This window comes from Myodes glareolus, chromosome 18 (genome assembly GCF_982192425.1).
Source record: "Myodes glareolus chromosome 18, mMyoGla1.1, whole genome shotgun sequence".
Lineage (NCBI taxonomy): Eukaryota > Metazoa > Chordata > Mammalia > Rodentia > Cricetidae > Myodes > Myodes glareolus.
Window position 1 is genome coordinate 34,775,218 of NC_142043.1, and position 20,302 is coordinate 34,795,519.

A 20,302-nucleotide genomic window follows, 5' to 3' on the forward strand; every position below is an offset into this window, starting at 1 on the left:
TGTAAAGCCCGGAACGGATCCACACCCCCGATTTCACTGGCCGGTGGATAGTGCCGAAAGAGACACACAACTCCGAGGCAGAGACGTCCTACCTCTGTGTTTTCTGCAGAAAAAGTGTGAGGGCAAAAAACAAGATAGTTGAGACAACCAAAGTGTTTGGTGTCCCCACCGCAGTCAGTTTTGTCCCTTTGGCCATTAGAGGCTAGGTTCAGTTGCAGTAGGAGGGTGCGAGTTACATTCAGTTCAGCACGGTGATGTATCCGTGTAATTCCAGCACGCAGGAGGCTGAGACGAGAGAGTCGCGGTGAATTCCGGGACAACCTCTGAGCTACACAGTGACATCCTATCTCAAAACGTCAAAACAAAGCGGATAGGGGGAGGGGGAAAGCTTCGCAGAGTGCTGGGAACCAACACAAGTGCTCTGCGGAGTTTAAGAAAGAAAGGGAAGTTGGTAGAGTTCAGACCGGCACGAGGTAGAGGTGGGTTGTTAGCGTAAACATTTAACTGCCGGGCTTAATAGATCTCAGCAGGCAAGTCTTCTGCCTTTTCTCATCTCTTAAGTATTCAAATGCCCCGCCTCACCAGGTTGCCAGCGGAAGGTAGCAGCCTTTATTTCAGCCACCAGTCAAGAGCTCAAGTTGATTTCCTGATGGCAATTACCATGAGCTACCCCCACCTCCATGCTTTCGAACTCAGTCTCTTCGGCTGTTTATTCATTTATTCATTTTATGGAGGGGGTGGTGAGTCAGGGTCCCATGTAAATCCGGCTGGGCTCAGACTAGCTATGGAGCAAGGATGGCCTTGAATTTTTGATCCAACTACCTATTTACCTTTGAAGTATTGGGATTACCGTATTATAGGCCGGCATCACCATGCCTAGAGTAGAACTCAGTGGGGTTCTTGTTTGTTTGTTTTGGCTTTTCAAGGGTTTCCTCGGTGTGTAGCCCTGGAACTAGCTCTGGAGATCAGGCTGACCTCGAACTCACAGAGATCTGCCTGCCTCTGCCTCCCCTGTACTGGGATTAAAGGCGTGCGCCACCACAACCCAGTTTAAAACACAGTGTTTTCAACTCTAGGCTGCAATCCCATTTAGGTTTGAATAACTGAAGGTAGAGGGTCAGGAAAATTAAGCAGCTGCAAGAGGTTTCTAATGCACAACGACCTGAAATTAATTCAATCGGTGTTTCTGGCAGGTTGTTGTAGAGGCATTTCATTTGTATTTTAATAAATAAAACTTGCATTAGGATCAGAGAGCAAAAAACAGTCCCACTGGTCAGTCTTACAGACTGGGCAGTGGTAACACACACCTTTAATCCCAGTAGCCACACTAGTTTGCCATAGAAACCGGGCATGCCTTTAATCCCAGGCCTAGAGAGGAATATAAAATGGGAGGAGACAGCTCACAGACACAGGAATTCTGAGATTCCTGGAGGCAGGATCGCCATTTTCAGACTGAGGTCGAGGTCAGAGCCAGTAGCTGACTGCTTTGCTTTTCTGATTTTCAGGTTGAAGGCCAATGTCTGTCTCTGGGTTTTTATTAATCGTGCTTCCGTTTGTGATGTGTTACACCTACAATGTCCCTACAGCCTTGGTTCTGAGCACACAACACGTACACTTTAAGCTACTCCTGCTGGATAGTTACAGCACCAACAAGTGCTATCTAAAACCCCTTGGCTCAGACGCTAGACTACTTTATGTTATGAATTGCAGTGTTTTAACTGTAGACATGAAGTTTTCTGTTCTTACAGCAACCTGAGAGTTTCATTATGAAAAACAAAGGCTCTTAACATTTTCCTATCTTTCCTCAGCATGTATCAAAGTAGTATTATCTTTGGATTGTGGTAGAATGCTTGGTTTTAGAGATTGCTATTTGGCTGGCTGACTTAAGCTTCATAAAACATTCATTAGATGGATTTTAGTGTGGGATTAGGACAGAATGTCCAATCATTCCTGAAAACACTTCTGCCACTTTGTAGTGTGTCTTTAGATGAAGTAGCTTTCTTAGCATTAATTATTATTATTAGCAAAAATATCCATCACCTCAGAGGTTAGAGGATTAGTAGTTCAAGAACAGCCTACATAGTAAGTTCGGAGCAAGCCTGGGCTCTGTGAGACTGTCTCCCCCACCACACACACACACAAAATCAAAGAAAAAAAAGAGGCCAAATGTTTTGGCTTCCCCATTAGGAAGCACTCCCCGAGGCCTCATCGATTTCCCTGTATATATTTTTTGATGACCTCACTCCTTTTATTTTCTCATCTAAATTGCATGACTTTGCCAGGAATTCATTCCAGACAAAAAGAGAATTCTGTGCCTGATAGTGGGCCCCAAAGGACAGCAATAGAAGGGAAAAAAAAAGGAATTGACAATGGAACTAGGTCATCTTGTTTGTATAGGCCTCGTCACCTCCAGCCACTTGTTTGATACACACTCTGTCACATGTCACTCCTCTGGAGATTCTCTCCGGAACCAAGAACCACTTATCTCTGTGATGTCCCTCTGTTGCTAAGCTCCACCCACCCTGTGAACCTGAGCCGGAGGAGCTCGAAGGAGGAAGCCGTGGCGCAGCAGAAGGAAGGAAGGGAGAAAGCAGGTGTCCAAGATGCTAAGGCTTGTCGTGGAGTCTGCCAAGATTAGCCCACCGCTCAGCCCCCCACCCAAACCCTGTGTGACTGTCTACTTCAGAGGTGAGAACCAGCAGCCCTGCCAAGCATCACACTCTCAGAGAAAACTCGGTTATTCATATTCGACCCCATGAAAGATGTCCGTGTGACATGGGATGAGGTAGATTCTGATTGCTCCACAACCTTTTTGTTGTCAAGTCCCTAGCATCTCAAGTCCAGGGTTTGATCCCCCAACACAGTTTAAAACCCAGCCAGGTGAGAGGGGAAGAAAAAAAAGGACAATAGTTCCTTTTTAAAGTTTTTTTTTTAACGCATACGTGTGTGTCTGTGTGTGTGTGTGTGTGTGTGTGTGTGTTTTGTGTGCTTGCTTGTTTGGAGATGAGGTCTCACTGTGTAGCCCAGGCTGGCCATGAACTCCTCCTGAGTACTGGGGATTACAGGTATGCACCAGCTGTGTGTGAATGTTTATCTAAGCATCTAAGCACATTTACTTTGTGTGTACCTGGTGCCTACGGAAGTCAAAAGGCTGTTAGATCCTGTGGAACTAGGTTTACAAATGCTTGTGAGCCACCATATGGGTGCTGGGAACTGAACTCAGCTCCTCTGTGAAGGGACCTCAAATCAGCACATGTTGGGGACTGCGGACCACCAGACCCTGAATTTCCTGTAAGCAGCTTGTTTTCCTCTGCTCTGAGCACAAGACCCTGATGGCAGGGGAGTGGATTCTGATGGGTCTGCAGCTGAAACAGCCCGAGAGCTGGGGCGTGGCCAGAGCACTATATAAGTTGCCCCTAAACATGATAAACAGGGCATTCTTGTTTCAAGGATGACCCATGTCTCTCTCTGTCTGTTTGTGTGTTTAAATCTCCAGGCCCTTGCCCGAGACTTACAAACAGTCTCATAGTGCAGGTGCCTCACTACAGGCATAGTACACGTATTAGCGTGGATGGTACAGGCACAGAACACACCCAGACACCAAATTCCCATCACAAAAGAGATTTACTATCCCACAGGGAGAAGTGGGACTAGGAGGGGTGCCTCTGGATGGGACAGAGACATAAGCAGGTGTTTCTGCAAGAGCGGTCTGTGCTAGGATGAGTTGGTAAGTCCTGATTGTTCAGGTTAGGCACTGGAGCCAAATAATGAATTTTGAGAGCTGGACCTTGGTGTTTTAGTCAAGCATAAGGAACAAGGGAGAGGGAAGGGAGGAAGGCAAGACCTGCCAACACCATGTTTGCAATGATTGGCCCTGTTAAAGAGCCCTGTACCCTAGCAAGAGCAGCCTGTGCTCTTAAACAGCGAGCTATCTCTGCAGTCTTCAAAACCTACCATCTTCATTGTTGTTATTGCTTTTATTTTGATTCTCTGCCTTTCTCTCTCCTGTTGACCGAGGTTTCTGTTCTGCCTGGTCCTGCAGTCGTTTAGTCCCAAAGAAACACACGGAGGTCTACGTTAGTTATAAACTGGTTGGCCTATTAGCTCATGCTTCTTATTAACTAATTCCTACATCTTACATTAACCCATTATTCTCGTCTGTGTTAGCCACATGGCTTGGTACCTTTGTCAGCAAGGGATTCTCATCTTGCGTCCTCTGTGGCTGGGTGATGACTGCAGACCGACCCTTTCCTCTTCCCAGAATTCTCCTATTCTCGTTGCCCCACCTATACTTCCTGCCTGGCTGCTGGCCAATCAGTGTTTTATTAAAATACAAGTGACAAATCTTTACAAAGTATGAGACCATTGTCCCCACAGCACCCTCCCAGATAGCGGGGGATGGGGTGGGCAAAGTAAACACCTCCTCACCTTCTTCTATGAACTGGGGCTGTGCTAGAAAGGAAAGGGGAAAGAAACCCCAAGTGGTTTCACTACCTAGAACCCCAGCACCCGCAAGGCTGTGGCAGGAGGGGTTTGAGCACTAGGCTAACCTGGTCTACACATTGAGATTCTATCTCAAAAAGAAAAAAAAAATCTGTGTGTGTATGTGAGAGAGAGAGAGAGAATTAAGAGAGAAAGAATGCTTGTGTGTGAGAAAGCCCTGCTTCATAGAATTATGAGAATTTTAAAGATAGCACAAGAATAACCTTTAGTATGATTTTGCTAATAGCTGCTCAACATTATCAATTACACGGAAATGACCTTACAGTTGGCAATGTCTCACAGTTCCATGAGGCAAATGAGGCAAGATTTATTATCTCCACTTTTTTGTTTGTTGTTTGTTTTTTGGGACAAGGTTTCTCTTTGTAACTGCCCTAACTGTCCTGGAACTAGCCCTTGCAGACCAAGCTGGCCTTGAACTCACAGAGGTGTGCCTGCCTCTGCCTCCGAAGAACTGGGATTAAAGGCGTGTGTCACCACCGCCTGGGGCCTTATCTTCACTTTTTAATAATAGAAGGAACATATATCTAAGAAGGGAGAGGAAGAGAAATGAGTGAAAGAATCTATGAGACAGATTAAGTATATTTAGGAATCTCAGAGCTGGGAGTCAAAGGGTAAGTATGGCCTGGGTTTCGGCTCAGCAGTATAGTTCTTGCTGTCATGTGAAAGGCCCTGGGTTTTAATCCCACTGCCACCAAAAGAGGGGAAGGAATAAAAGAAAATGTGTTGGTCGTCTTTTGGTTGAGTACATGGAAGGTAGGACAGGCCAACAAAGTTTCAGAAACTTGTAGAGAGCGAGAAAATCAGATTGAAAAAAAAAAGACGTTGGGAATTTAACCAACACGAGTCAAAAATATTTCAAGGCAGGCAAGACGGCTCAGCAGGTAAAGGCAAATACCATTCCTGCACTCCATTGGCCAGAATGAGTCACAACTCCATATGGCTTTGAGACTCTGGGTACTGTGTACTGGAAAGAAAGCGAAATGAGAATAGGATTATCTATCACACAGGGGGACAAGTTTGAAATACTCGAAGCTATAGATGCTACGTCTCACCTGCCAATGTAGACTTGACTTCCCATGGTACCCTACCTCTCCTGACCCCACTCAAAGCCAGACACTGAAATACTTCCCCCAATTCATTCCAGCCCCATTGGTATCTTTGCAGCTATGAAGAAAAGAACCCATGTGGAGGAAGGAAACGACCCCATATGGAATGAGGTAGGTACCCCACTCCTGGAAGAGGCCTGAACAACTCCAAGAGCAAAGGGCCGGGTTGGGCACCAAGCAGGTGCCAGAGGTCTAGGGAGTCTGACCTGGGTTTCTGAGGCATCTTAGCCCAGAAATTAGCCTCTAATTTCATAGGACTGCGAAGTTCTCATCTGTCCACAGCTCTTCCTGATCTTTTTCTTGCTTTTGGGGATGAACTACAGCATGGCCCAGCAGCTAATCCATCCATGCCATTCTGATAGACCTAGAAACCTGAAGCAGAGACAAGGCTGCTTTTGCAGAATCCTCTCTCTCTCTCTCTCTCTCTCTCTCTCTCTCTCTCTCTCTCTCTTTAAATCCACTCATATTGTCCCACCCCACCGTCACTCAACTCCTAACATGCCTAGGAAGCTTCAGCACAGGAACACATGTAGGATGTCCCACACACGGGACAAGATAGCAACCTCCTTAGGGAAGTAGACATGACAGAAAACTCCTGAGTTCCAGCCAATTCCTTAGACTTGTCTTCACTTCCTAGAAGGCTGGGACGGGAAGGAAGAGGCAAGATGTTGCCCACCATGATGTTACATGCTTGTAATCCCAGCACTCTTGAGGCTGAGGCAGGAAGATCACTGAGCTCCAGTCCAACCTGGCCTACCTAGTGAGTTCCAGGCCAGCCAGGGTTACGTAAGACCCTGTCTCAAAACACTAAATTTCAAAGTAAAATAAAATATAATAATGATTTCTCCCTGCCCCTCACAGACCTTCATCTGGTACCTCTGGAATCAACCACTGGAAAATGATTCCTTCTTGCAGGTCATCCTTCAAGATGAAGGCTCTAAAAAGAAACAAAGGTAAGACAGAAAGAGGTAGGAGGAGTCTGGTTCCCTGACCAAAGCAGCGGTGAACCAGGCATCTCATTTCTAACCCATAACTAACTCAGTTTAAGGACCAGCCAGCACCCACGCCACCCAGTAAAGAAAAATGTAGGGTGGGATTAAAGAAGTACTGAGACCCAGAGATGAAGTTGGTTAGGATACCAACTTGGGTGCCAGCAGCCCAGCAGCAGCTCTGTTTGAAAGCCACAGATCTTGAATGTCCGCCTCATTCCAGCCTCTTCCGGGCAAAGCCCAACTCCAGCACCCAGCCCAGGCTAACATCCCACTAGGCATACCACAGGCCTTTTCCAGAACGTAGAATTTCATTGGTCCATCTTGGTCAGGTGCCCATCTTTGATCCAGTGAGCTACTAATTTTCTTAGGATTCCCCAAGTGGAGAGGCCCCTGCCCCCACCCCACCATCACTGTCAGTCCTTCAGTCTTCTGGTGACTGCTCTGCTTACCTGGAATCTTCAGGCTCTGGGGGGGAAAATCATCCCTAGTACACAGCCTGGGACACAGGAGGAACCCTCTAGCCTGGCTCAGAATCTCATACCTGCCCCTTGCCTTCCCCAGGTTCATTGGCCTGGCCACTGTACTGCTTAAGCAGCTGGTGAAACGACCCAATGAAGTCCTTTTCGTGAAGAACCTGATCCTGCTCAACCATTCCATGAGCCCCACTGATGTGAGTCAGGCACCCGATAGCCCAGGCAGAGCAACTGGAGGAGTATGGGCTGCTGGTATAGCTGAGTGTCTTGTTCCAGGAGCAGCCAAGGGCTCCCCGACAAAGGAGTCCTTTGTGCCCCCAAAGGGCCCCCATTGCCCTGTCCTTCCTGTCATCTGGTTCCCCATTCTGCCATCCATCTCCTAGGTACCCTGCCATCTTCCCTGGAGGCAGTCGCTGTGCTGGGCACTGGGACTCAAGACTGAATGGTGGCAGGCAAAACAAGGGGAAAGCTTTGCAGTAGAGAGAAGGGAAGGCGTTGGTGTGCCCCTGTTGGAGCCTGATGCTGGGGGGGGGGGGGGGAGGCCAAAGACAGGTTCACTTCAGTGATTGGATAGAAACTCACACGTGGCTTTTCCTGGTTGGTCCTATGAGATAGAAGCCTGAGAACCTGAATTCAGTCCCCTCGACTCACATGGTAGAAGGAGGATATTGACTCCCACAGGTCCTCTGACCTCCACACACTTGCACCTTGGCACAAACATGCTCCCCTCCCCCACTTACACGACAAAAAGTAAAACTCAGGTCGGCTCTCAGCTTGCTATTTATCAAATCCTGGTCATTTGGGGCTGATAGCTATCGCTTGGCTTCTTGGCTTGTTGTTAGAGATAGCAGACTGACTTCCTCCAAGTCTGACACAGGGAAGGCTGACCTTCTGGGCTGCTTTCTGTGTCTCCTGGACTGGTGGCTACAGTGAGAACTCTGTTATATGTGATGTGGTCATCACCCACATAGATATAAAGTCTCTCAGAAGGATGAATTTTTCCACGGGCCTGGAGAGGCAGGTCCCCCAGCAGAAGTACCAGGAATATGGGGAGGAGGAGGGTTCAGGGAGGGCAAGCCGCCTGAGCTACTGGGACAAGGTGGAGGTGAAGACAAAGGCAGGGACAAGAAATGAAGGGGTTTGTGGTGTGTGATGCTGGCTAGGGCTTGATTCTAATAATTTAAACAGGTAGTGGGTGTCTGGTGGACAATTCTGAGAGTCTAAAGACGGGTGGTGGGTGAGGAGTATTTGGAGGAAGGATGTCAGTTTTCCTAGATCAGAAGACATTAAAATTGCAGTGTGGGGGTGGGTAACGCCCTAGTTAGCACCATGGTCCAGGACAGGTCCTGAGTCACACTTCCCTTTTCTCAGCAACCTCTTGGGTATTTTGCCATTGATATCATTTTAATTCCGTTACCTTCCAAATCCCCTCCACTGTAACCCATTGCTAGCTCTTCACCAGTCTGATGTCTGATGATCCCGGCAGCAAGCCCTGTCTCATGGCTAGTCTCATGTCCCCCAGGAGGAGGAGGAGTATTGGATGAACGCAGTTAGATGAGGAAGTCTGGTGCTATAAATTATTAAATATTTCAAGATCTGGCTTTCAACTTCCTGCTTTTGTTTTGTAGTGTACCATCACCCTACAGGTGGCCCAAATACATGTCCAGGATATTGAGATGACAGGTATGTGTTTCCCTAGGGTGCTACCAAGCATATCTAAATGGGTTCTTTGGGACCTTTGAGACACAACTCTTAAGGCCTACCAAAAGATTGTGACCAGATAAAGGTCCTTGGAAGTTCTATGGACCTTACACTGTTTATTGGCTTGCTCCCCATGGTTGGTTCAGGCTATCTTCTTACACAACCCAGGACCACCTGTTCAGGGTGACACTACCCGTAGTGGGCTGGGCCCTCCCACAGCAATCATTAATCAGGAAAAGTTGCCCATAGACTTGCTCACATGCAATCTGACAGCGGACAATCTCTCAATCAAGGTTCTCTTTTCCCAGACGACTCTAGATTTGTGTTGAGTTGACAGAAAACTAGCCAGCCCAGCCACGCATCTCCCCTTCTCCATTTCTCACCTCTGGACAAGGCTTATCTTAATGGGGAGGGGGCAGAAGGACCTAAGGATGGCCATTTCCAAGAGCTCCCATGTCTGAAGAGTAGGGTCCAGGAATCCATTAGTGTTGCGGATGAGAGGGGCCGATGAACACATTCAGAGAAAAACATGCGTCCCATCAGGGTCAAGTTTCTAGTCATGTGTAGGTCACAGGAGACAGAATGGTTAAAAGGCGAAAAGGCACGAAAGCCTTCTCAACTGCCAACCCTGGACCTTTTCCTTAGACAATGAAGAACTCCTGAGCTCAACCGCAAATAAGACGGCCCAGCAGAAGCTAGCGGTCCCCGGCCTCACCATGCACAGGGCTCTGGCTACCAAGCCGCAGCACTTTCAGGTGAGGGACTAGAGAGACTGTGTAACCACACCTGCTGCTAATGCCCTTTTTCCAGAAAGCAGAACTTCCCATCCTCAGGTCCTCACTGCCCCCGTTTCTTCAGGGACTACTCTGGAGAGACTCTACCTGAGGCTGGAGCCGGACTGCTCCAGTGAGGCTAGGAGGGGCTTGCTGAGCCCTGGAGGCTCTGACAGACCTGTGCAGGGAATGCAGAGCGGAAGGTGCAGGCGCCACCTTTTCAGAGCCTTCGCGTTGTTGGCAAAGAAAGCCACCCATGACTTCCGTGAGAATTCAGGAAGCCCATCCCAGGCCTCACCAACTTCCCTCGGACCCCCACCACTTAGCCTAGCACTTCTACTGTGGGTTTGCCCGTTCCCTGACCCTGCATATTCCCAGGAGGTATGATCCAGCCTTAAGTGCCCCTTTTTCCTGCATCCAGTCCATGGCCAAGTCCTGTCACCTCTTCCACTCCCTGGCCTGAGCCTCAACTGTCCCTTCCTTGGACCCTGTGGAGAGACATTCTCCTCCTGAAGCCCTGGTCAACATAGCTATCCATTCTTTGGTCAATAGTATTTTCAAAGATGCCCAGTGGTCATGTCATACGTCTGTCTGAAATCCCTAGAGTCAATGCACACCTGGAATCCCAGCTACTCAGAACAGGGTTGGGAGCTGAGGATGTAGGATCAGGTGTTAGAGGCCAATCTGGGCCACATAGGAAAAAGCTATTTTAAAAAAATTAGCCATAGTGTTTTGAGTCCTTATGATGACTGATCAGGCCCTTGATAAACCAAGCCTGCATGTTGTTATTTTTGTTTGGTTGGTTGCTTGGTTTTAGTTTTCTGAGACAGGGTTTCTCTGTGTAGCCTCCTTAGCTGTCCTAGAACTCTCTCTGTAGACCAGGCTAGCCTTGAAATCAGAGAGATCTGCCTGCTGCTGCCTCCAAAGTGCTGGAATTAAAGGCGTGCGCCACCACCACATGGCTCCCAAGCCTGCTTTTTCTTTTATTTTTTCTAATTATTTTTTTCCATTTATTTTTACATACCAACTACAGTTTCCCCTCCCTCTTCTCCTCCCATTTCCTCCCCACCTCCCGTCTACCCCCTCCCCACCTCCCATCTACCCCCTCCCCACCTCCCATCTACCCCCTCCCCACCTCCCATCTACCCCCTCCCCACCTCCCATCTACCCCCTCCCCACCTCCCATCTACCCCCTCCCCATCTACTCCTCCGTTCAGAAAGGGGCAGGCCTCCCATGGGCATCAGCTTGGTTCTGCCTCAAATTGATGAACCAAGCTTAACATTCAAGTCCTTTCAGCTGATGCATCCTCTCTGTAGGTTCGGCTGAAGGTGTTTGAAGCCCGTCAGCTCCTGGGCAACAACATCAAGCCAGTAGTGAAGATAAACATTGGAGGCCACCGGCATCTCACGCGGATCAAGATGGGGAACAATCCTTTCTTCAATGAGGTAGGCTGAACAGGTCACATAGGGTGGGCGAGCCAGTCAGGAGCTGGGCGTTTCCTGGAAGCAGCTGGCAATCTGGCTTTCCGAGTGGACTGTCTGCAAGCTACAAGCATTTATTGAGCACCTAAAATGAACACCAGTTCATGTGCCTCTCATCACTGCTAAGGCCCGATCACATTGCGTCAGGCACACAGATGGCGCTGGTGCGTGTTCAATTGGCAAGTGATTACTTGAGTAGAGGAAAGAGGGAAGCTACAGGGACCAGGTGCTGGGACAGTGGCGAGGCCTCAGAAAAAGGCAACAAAATCGATGAAGGAAAAGCTTAGCAGAGGAAGGTAGAGAGGAGATGGAGAAAGACAATTCAAAGACTTGGAAGCAAGAAGCAACTTTGATTCCCCGCCCCCCAAACTGTAGAGGAAGGGTGTGGTTGGGAGTGTACAATGCAAGCGCTTGGCAATTAAGAGCACTGACCAGTCTCCCAGAGGATCTGGATTCAATTCTCAGTACCCACGTGGCAGCTCACAATTGTCTGTAACTCTAGTTCCAGGGGATCCAACCCCCTCATGCAGGTAAAACACCAATGTATGCAAATAGAACTCAATTTAGGGGAGTATAGAATCAGACCGGGGTCCCACCACAGATAGCCCTGGAGAATCATGGAGGGCTTAAGCAGGAGCGTGACAGGAGAAAGGAGTTCTCGCTAACACAGAGAAGGGTGGAGCAGACTGGCAGGGTAGCCACCCTGGTGCAGCTAGCTTGGGTTCGAATGGCTAGGTTCTCTAGGGAGCCCTTTTATTTGGGCAGAACAGCCCCTGAGAGCTGAGGGATCCTCTGGTTCTGGAGGAGTGTGAGGGTGGTCACAGGCAGAGAGACTCTGATAAGGGCCCACAGTGAGGGGGAGGGTCGTGGCTGGCAGTGGAAGAAGTTCATCATTCTGAAGCTTCAAATTTCCTAGGCCTTTGGATAAAGTCGGGGAAGAAACTGTCTGCCCCATCTCTCTGTTCCAGATGTTCTTCCAGAATTTTCATGAGGTTCCCGCAAAGTTCTTTGAGGAGAATATCTTAATACGGGTAAGGAGCCAAACCGGCCTCCAGCTAAATGGGACAATTTTCTTGTCCTGCCTCAGTCACAGACAATACTTTGGCCCCAATGTCTGTTTTCAGAGATGAGACCATTTGTTTCCTCTGTCTCCAAAGCATAATCTCCAACTTTTATTCCCCTTGATGGGACAAATAACTCATTCATTCATTCATTCAACCAGTGTTAGACGGCCAACTGGCTATGCTAAGTGCTTAGGTGAACATAGCAGCCAGATTTTCTCGTTACGTTACCAGAGTGACATCCTCTGCCCTCCACCATGAGGGAACCAGCAACCATGGTGAATATATGTCTATCAAGTACCTTCTAGGAACCCAGCACAGGGCTGAGGGCAACTAGGTAGCTATCCCCTGGGGCATTTTCATGTTCTTGGGCACAAGACACAGTGGAAACAACCAGAACAATCTGTAGTAGAGTCAATTGCAACGGCTTGCTTTGTGCTGACCCAGGACAAATAAATTGATCTCTCTGATCAATATCTTCATCACTGAAATGGAACTAAAAATATGGGCTTCACAAGATTCCTCTGAGAACTCTGTAAGAACAATGACACACAAGCACTGGTCATTAGGAAGCACTCGGTGAAGGGGGGGTGGTGGCCTACACCTGGAACCCCAAAGTGTGAGAGGTGGAGGCAGAAGGATGAAAAGCCCAGGGTCATTATTGGCTACACGGTGAATTTGAGGCCAGCCTGAGGTACATGAGACACCAGCTATATCCTTGCTACCTCTTCCACAGAGGGCAGGGGTGATTGGCATTGTGAATGATTGTGATTTCTGGAAATTCCTTGCAGGTGGTGGACTCTGCAGCATCGAGATCCAAAGCAGAGATTGGGAGATTCCAAGTAAGCCCCGGATGAAGGAGGAGGCTGGGAAGACTCATAGAAACCCATTCTGGGCTCCAGGACCCAGGCTGGGAAAACTACTTGGCCTTTCACACAGACCCGTACTTGGATCTACCTACCAACCTGGCGGCAGGGGGGGGGGAGCAGAAGGTGAGAGGTGGAGGGCGGGGGGGGGGGGGGATGCTCAGACAAGTTACTCTCGGCCTCTCCTTTCTCAGCTGTGGAATGCTAACAATAACAATCACAATAGTAATGTACACAATCTGCGGGGGCACCATGGGGGTAAAGTGTTTGTGTCCCTTGCTGGGCTACCCAGTTCGATAGTACTAGGGCCACTGGTCAAAGGGTCACACTAGATGTTGAAGAACTCTACGAAGAGACTGCTGCCTTTGAGGACAGGTGGGGACAATGATGTTCTTGTGAAGAACTGGCCAAGAATTCACTATGTAGTTCAGGCTGGCCTCAAACTCATGGCAATTCTCCTGCCTCGGTTTCCCAGGAAACCATTCCATGCTGCAATGACAGACATGAGCCACCATGCCCAACTTAGTATTTTAATTTAATTTAATTTAATTTAATTATTTTTATTTTGTGTGTATGTGTTTGTGCACATGTGTATGGGTGTACTTGCATGTGTGTTTGTGGAGGTCAGTATCATGCCTAATTTTTATGTAGGTACTAAGGATTGAACTTGGGTCCTTGTGTTTGTTTAGTAAGTATTTTACTAACTGAGCCATCCCCCAAGACCCAAGATGTTTTATTTTTATGTTGTTTATTATTTGTGTGTTTGTGTGTGTGTGTGTGCGTGCGTGTGCGTGTGTGTGTGTGTGTGCCCGTGCCACAGCACACAAGTCATAGTGCATGTGTAGAGGAGAGAGGACAACTTTTAGAAGCTGTTTCTTTCTACCTTGGGATCAGGTTATTGAACTCAGAATTTTAGACTCACACAGCAAGTGTTTTTCCATGCTGAGCCACCTCGCCAGCCCAATACTTCTATTTTTACAGCCAAATGGTGTACCCATGACCAAAAAGCAGAAACTTCTGTTTTGATGATGTCTAGGGATGGGGATGTAACTCAGAATAAAGGAATTATTTTGAATGCACAGTACCCTGGGTCAATCTCCTACACTAGGCATAGAAGAGGAGGAAAGCCATTCTGGTGAAGCCCAATGTGTCAATTTTGTATGGGCTGTATGGGGTGTGTGTGTGTGTGTGTGTGTGTGTATGTGTGTGTATGTGTTGCTGGGACCTGAACCCAGGACCTTGTGTAAGCTAGAAAATTACCCTAACCCAGCTTAATGCTTTTTTTTTTTTTTTTTGTCTAAGAAGTTTTTGCCTATCTAACACAAGAGGGTGGGTGAGTTTCAAAGCAGGCTTATGTATAGAATCTTGTTACTGAGCAGTGGAACCTGGGCCCTATTCACACTGCCCCTTGTCCCGTTCCACACCACCAGGCTCCAGTCTGAGACCATCTCCTAGGAGGAAGGAAAGCCACCTAGAGTTTCTTTGCCAGCTACCACTTGATCATCCTCGTCCCCCAGCACGGAGATGCCTTTCCCTACCCAGGAACAGAGAAGAGTTGAATGTGTATTCCAGATGCTTACGGCATCCCCTCTTAGTAACTGTGAAACCTTCAGGACATCTCTTAAACTCAGCAGCCTCCTCTATAGAGAGGACAATGGTCCTGCCAGATTTTATTTTGAAGACAGAGTTCAGATTAAGTCCACATTCAAGCACTGATCTAGTGTGCCACTGGGTTAGGTGGAATTACAAATCTTGATGTTAGCATGTCCTTCACAGCTTTTCCCCATTAAAACACATGCCTGTGATAATCAGCATATCATGAGGAAGGGTTTATTTTGGTTCAGGGTCATAGATGTTTGTACTGTTGCTTTGGGCCTGTGGTGGCACATTGTGTGTGTGTGTGTGTGTATATATATATATATATATATATGTATGTATGTATATGTATATATGACTATGGCTGAACAAATAGAAAGAAAGATAAAAGGGAGAAAATGGGTTGCTCAAATTTCCTTCAAAGGAGTGCTAACCAATGACCTAAAATCCTTCCAGTATATCTCAACTCCTAAAGGCTCTACTACTCCACATAGGAACAGGTTGGGGACTGAGCCTTTACGGCATGGTCCAAGCTTACCAGGCATGATGGCACACACCTTTAATCCCAGCAGTCAGGTGGAGGCAGGCAGATCTCTGTGAGTTCGAGGCCAACCTGGTCTACAGAGTGAGTTCCAGGACGGCCAGAGCTACATAGTGAAAACCTGTCTGAAAATAAGAACAGCAACAACAAAAACCAAGCTATAACTAATCTTCAACTTACTCTTATCTTTTCAGACTGACATTGGGTTTATCTACCATTCCCCAGGTAGGTGACAGTTATTCCAAGTATGTGCACCTTCTAAGAAAAAGTAGGCCAGGAGTCAAAATCCCCCAGAATCCCCAACAAATGAAGAGAAGATATCACAGGATATGAGTTACTTTCCATGCTTGAAAAGATTTACTCTACTTTGTGGAATATTTTATCATAATTTCTACTAATACCATCTTTCTCCGAAAAGTTCAAGACATTTTTTTGGGGGGGTGTAAAATGCTAAATTGTTATTGAAACTCTAACCTATATTTCTAATGAGTGAAGCCAGGGCCAGAAGACCACAGCTTTGTTGTTTTTCAAACCTGTTGTATTGTTTTTCTTGAGGCTGGCTCTTACTATGAAGACCAGGCTAGCCTAGAACTCATAAACCAGCCTCTGTCTCCTGGGATCACAGGCAAATGCCTCATACTATGATTTTTAAAAGCATACTTATTTTAATTTACATATACATATATAAATTGGTTAAATGTGTTCTTTGACATTTCCACACACACACACACACACACACACACACATGCACATGTAATGCTTGCTGGTTTTTCTCTTACTCAGCCCTCTTATCTCTGTCACATACGTATAGTTTTGTGATCCACTGAATTTAACCAGAGCCATCTGTGCGGCCATGGGTTTAGAGCCTGGTGGGCAAGTGGTAGATGCACAGCTAAAGACAGCGGCTCCCTATCTCTCAAGTTTATTGGCAGCTAATAGTTTAGCAGTGAGGGATAGGAACCCAGGACCCCCTCTTCAGTCTGTGACTGATGGTTAATAGGGCCAGCCTTGCACAGGCTCAGTGCAGGTAACCACAGCTGCTATGAATTCATGATCACCAGGGTTGTGTTGTGCCCATCTCTCTATCTTCAGCCTCTTCCTGACTCTTCCACAATGTCTTTTGACCTTTAGAAGGAAAATTAGAAGGGTACTGCCTTAAGGCTGCATCCTTGGTGTTGCGGACTCTCAGCATCTTGGCCAGCCCTGGGTCTCTGCATCCGCTGGCATTTTTGTTTTGTTTGTTGAGGAAAGACCTTATATACCCAGTCTGGCCTCACATTTCTTTGTATTGAGAACATTCAATAGCCTATCATTTTGCAATAGACAATTATTGTCAATCCTCATTACTTTGCTGTAGAGAACCTGTTTCTTCCTATCCAACCACATCCTGTACCCACTATTCATCCTCTCTCTCTTCTCCTTCATCCTACCCATCCCAGCTCTTGTAACCACTATTCTACAAGAGATTGAGATTGAAGTGGGGGATCTTACTGTGAGCCGGTCATAACTGAGATACCAGCTTGAGCTCATCTAGGGGTGGAGAGCGGCTCGCCTCCAGATGTCTGGCATCAGGCCTGGTCAGTCACAACATCAGGATGCCAGGGAGGAAAGGGGATCCCTGTTTCTCAGAGGTACTCGTTAGCAGGCCTGTGATTGTACCATCTGCTTGGTGGCAGAGGGGACTTTTGTTCTTCTCTACTATTAAATGAAAGCCAGAATATGTGAGACGTTGCCTGACCTGTTTTCCTGAGAAACAAAGGCTGTTTTCAGGGGAGAGTGGGGAGACTGGAGGTCCTCTCACTTTGGCTCTGCCTCCCCAGGTCACACGCTCCTAAGGAAATGGTTAGGCCTCTGCCAGCAAAATAAGACCACCAGCGGTGTGCGAGGCTACCTGAAGGTCACAATCTATGCCCTCGGTGTGGGAGATCAGGCGCTGGTGAGGCTGCCCCACCCCCAATTCCCCAGGAATATTTCTTACCTGGATGCTTCTTCGGGTAGCTTTGAGCCTGCCAAGTGGCCATTGGTCTATATCTCCTGTGTGCAGTGTGTCACCAAGGGGTTGTCCACTCTATTCATCAAGTGGGATTCTGGGAAAGATCAAAAGTGAGTGAACTTGACTGTGCCCTGCCTCTGACCCCGACCCTGCCCAATTCTCTGCTGTCTACAGGTAGATCAAAAGCTGCCCTATGAGACTGACACCCAAGTCCGGATCTACAAGTCGACAGCAGTCCCAGTCAGCCTGGCATACTTACAGTTCTTCATCTACTGTGCAGAGGACCTCCATTTCAGTTAGAGTCCATGGGCAGGGGGAAGGAAACGGGCACCTTAGATCTATACCAGATTTTCTTCTTTCTTCTTCTTCTTCTTCTTCTTCTTCTTCTTCTTCTTCTTCTTCTTCTTCTTCTTCTTCTTCTTCTTCTTCTTCTTCTTCCCCTTCCTCTTCCCCTTCTCCTCCTCCTCCTCCTCCTCCTCCTCCTCCTCTTTCTTTTTAACCAGCCTAAGCCTGACATTTGGAATGGGGAATGAAGTAATACTGAGAATCACAACTGTTTCTTTTTTCTTTTTCAAGGCAGGGTCTTTCTGTGTAGCCCTGGCTCTCAGGCTGGCCTCAAACTCAGAGGTCCACCCGCCTCTGCCTCCCAAGTGCTGAGATTAAAGGCGTGCGCCACCACATCTGAGTACAATTGTTTCTTAAAGTTCCCCTAGATACCTTTTCAAGGCTCCAAGCCTTGACCTGGTTTTGGTGTCCAGATGCAGGCTGAGGTTTCTCTAAGACATTCTGTATGTACACATACACACACACACACACACACACACACACAGAGAGAGAGAGAGAGAGAGAGAGAGAGAGAGAGAGAGAGAGAGAGAGAGAGAGAGAGAAAGAGAGAGAGAGAGAGAGAGAGAGAGAGGAGAAGCATATATGTACGCTGGGACAGTCTGCCCAGAGGGAAACCAAGCTAAATTGGGAGGGAGGATAAAGAGTTGTTCAGCTCCCCCATTTCCTCTTCCTCTTCCTGACCTCTTTAAAAAAAAAATGCATCTGTCTCAGAAGTCCTTGTAACCTCCTGTCCTAGGGAAGCACCACTCAGCCGCTCCTGCCTTGGAGGTGGAACTAATTGGGGACAAGGTAGGTACAGAAAGGGTTTGAGAAAAAGTGACATCTAGGGAAAGCAGCACATAGGAAGAGAGAGGACTGGAAAGCAGGACCTGGGTCTGAGTCCAGCCTGGGCTACGTAGCGTGAGTTCCAGGCTAGTCAGGGCTACACAGCGATACTCTACCTCAAAATCAAATAAAAATGTATGCTAGCCAGGCAAGGTAGGACATGCCTGTAGCCCTAGCACTGGGGAGAGAATAACAGAAGGATCAGGAGTGAGAGCTAGCCTTGACTACGAGACATGTTTCTGTTTTAAAAGGGAGGGGAGGGCTTGCTATTGCCATCAGCCATATTTTTGGCCATATTTCTATTGGAATTGATCTAACAAAAACCTTTGTATATGCCTCGTGTCAGAAAGTTGGCACTCCTATTTGGGAGATGGGAAGATCACTGCTAACTCTTCTTGAGGACCTGGGTTTAATTACCAGCATCAGCATGGTAGCTCACAACCATCTCAAATTCCAGTCCCAGGGGAGCTAATGCCCTTTCTGGGCCTCCTCGGGCACCAGGCATCATGGGATGCACAGACATACATGCAAGCAAAACATGCACATAAAATAAGTAAGTAAATTTAAAACACAAAGCTCCAAACAAAAACCAAAAAAGAAATTGAGGTGTTGCTCAGTGGGAGAGTGCTTACCTAGCATGCGTGAAACTGGGTTTTCAGTCCCCAGCAGTGCCAGAAAGAAAGGCGGGGAGGCAGGCACTTTAGGATAGTCAAGAGGAAGAAGTCAGAACTGTGGAGAAAGTATCGTTGAAAGATAACTTTAGGCCAAGGGTTGGAAGTTAGTCCATTTACCTGGCTACCGAAGAAAGTGTTTCCCTGTGGACTGGACTGGGAGGTGGGAAAGGAAAGCCAGTAGCAGAAGGGGACAGGTTGACACTGACCGAGCCTCGGGATGTTCTCAGCTCAGGACACAACCACAGAGTCAGAATGACAGCCCAATATGGAACCAAATCCTCACCTTCCAGATTCAGGTATGGCTGCTCCATCACATCCTTCTTCCCCTTCCTCAAATTCAAAAGGGAAATTCTGGGGTTAGTGTTGGTGTGGATGGAGGCTGGGGCCACTGAGCTCAGCAAAGGAGGCTCTGTCTGGTAGAAAACACGAGGGAGCCCAGAATATGCTACTCAATCCAGCAGAGAACAACCTAATTCTAATTAGTACAACTTAATTTTAGAAATGTAGATGTGCCCTTTCACCTACATTAAAAAAAAAAAAAACAAAACAGGCTGGCTGGAGAGATGGCTCAGAGGTTAAGAGCATTGCCTGCTCTTCCAAAGGTCCTGAGTTCAATTCCCAGCAACCACATGGTGGCTCACAACCGTCTGTAATGAGGTCTGGTGCCCTCTTCTGGCCTTCAGGCATACACCCAGAAAGAAAGAATATTGTATACACAATAAATAAATAAATAAATAAATAAATAAATAAATAAATAAATAAGAAAACAGGCATGGGCTGGAGAGATGGCTCAGTGGTTAAGAGCACATGTTGCTCTTGCAGAGGACCTGGGCTCAGTCTCCAGCACCTGCATGGCACTTGTGTATGTGTGTGTGGGCATGCGTGTGCCAGGGTGCATGTGTGGCGGTCAAACAACAACTTGAGGGACTTGGTTCTTCACTCACACGGGAGGCTCCAAGAGGCTGAACTTAGGGGGTGGGACTTGCACAGCCACCCTTCCACCCACGGCCTTCTCACCAGCCCCGGCCCTAAAGTATAAACACACAGGGGTCTGTGTTGATATCAAGAATACAAAATGGACTAGAGAGATGGCTCTGTGGTTAAGAACTCCCTGTCAGTATTGGAGAGGACCCGGGTTCAGTTCCCAGTACCTATGTGGAGGCTCACAACAATTGGTAACTTCGGTTCCAGGAGATCAAATGCCCTCTCCCGACTTCCATGGACACTGGACATACGTGTGGTATACTTACACAGACACAGGCAAACACTCATAGACACAAAATAAATCTTAAAAATAAAATGAATACATCTCAGGGCCTTGCCAGCCATTCTTATAAGTGGGAAGCCTGAGCCAGGCAATGGTGACGTGAG

The 20,302-nt window shown here is 47.5% G+C and overlaps 1 protein-coding gene and 1 long non-coding RNA gene across 4 annotated transcripts in view; one reads left to right on the top strand and one right to left on the bottom strand.

Annotated features, from left to right (window-relative positions):
• The first annotated feature begins 2,341 nt into the window (after positions 1–2,341).
• Positions 2,342–20,302, top strand: part of Fer1l5 (fer-1 like family member 5) — a 53,322-nt gene continuing 35,361 nt past the window's right edge. For 2 of the 3 annotated variants that reach the window (XM_087898063.1, XM_087898064.1), the window contains exons 1-14: positions 2,344–2,688; positions 5,668–5,720; positions 6,471–6,562; positions 7,163–7,271; positions 8,703–8,757; positions 9,421–9,530; positions 10,866–10,994; positions 11,999–12,061; positions 12,883–12,933; positions 15,289–15,319; positions 16,915–17,030; positions 17,262–17,382; positions 18,169–18,221; positions 19,159–19,227. In XM_087898063.1, coding sequence (XP_087754189.1) covers positions 2,604–2,688; positions 5,668–5,720; positions 6,471–6,562; positions 7,163–7,271; positions 8,703–8,757; positions 9,421–9,530; positions 10,866–10,994; positions 11,999–12,061; positions 12,883–12,933; positions 15,289–15,319; positions 16,915–17,030; positions 17,262–17,382; positions 18,169–18,221; positions 19,159–19,227 — 1,137 coding nt within the window. In that variant the 5' untranslated portion in view covers positions 2,344–2,603. Of the gene's footprint in view, positions 2,689–5,667; positions 5,721–6,470; positions 6,563–7,162; positions 7,272–8,702; positions 8,758–9,420; positions 9,531–10,865; positions 10,995–11,998; positions 12,062–12,882; positions 12,934–15,288; positions 15,320–16,914; positions 17,031–17,261; positions 17,383–18,168; positions 18,222–19,158; positions 19,228–20,302 lie in introns of all 3 variants that reach the window. The other variant, XR_015735455.1, reaches the window with a different exon arrangement.
• Positions 10,762–18,079, bottom strand: LOC148119114 (uncharacterized). The gene is made up of 3 exons (XR_015735456.1): positions 17,805–18,079; positions 17,073–17,181; positions 10,762–11,094 (listed from the first exon to the last, which is right to left on the bottom strand). It is a non-coding gene; the product is annotated as an uncharacterized LOC148119114 (long non-coding RNA).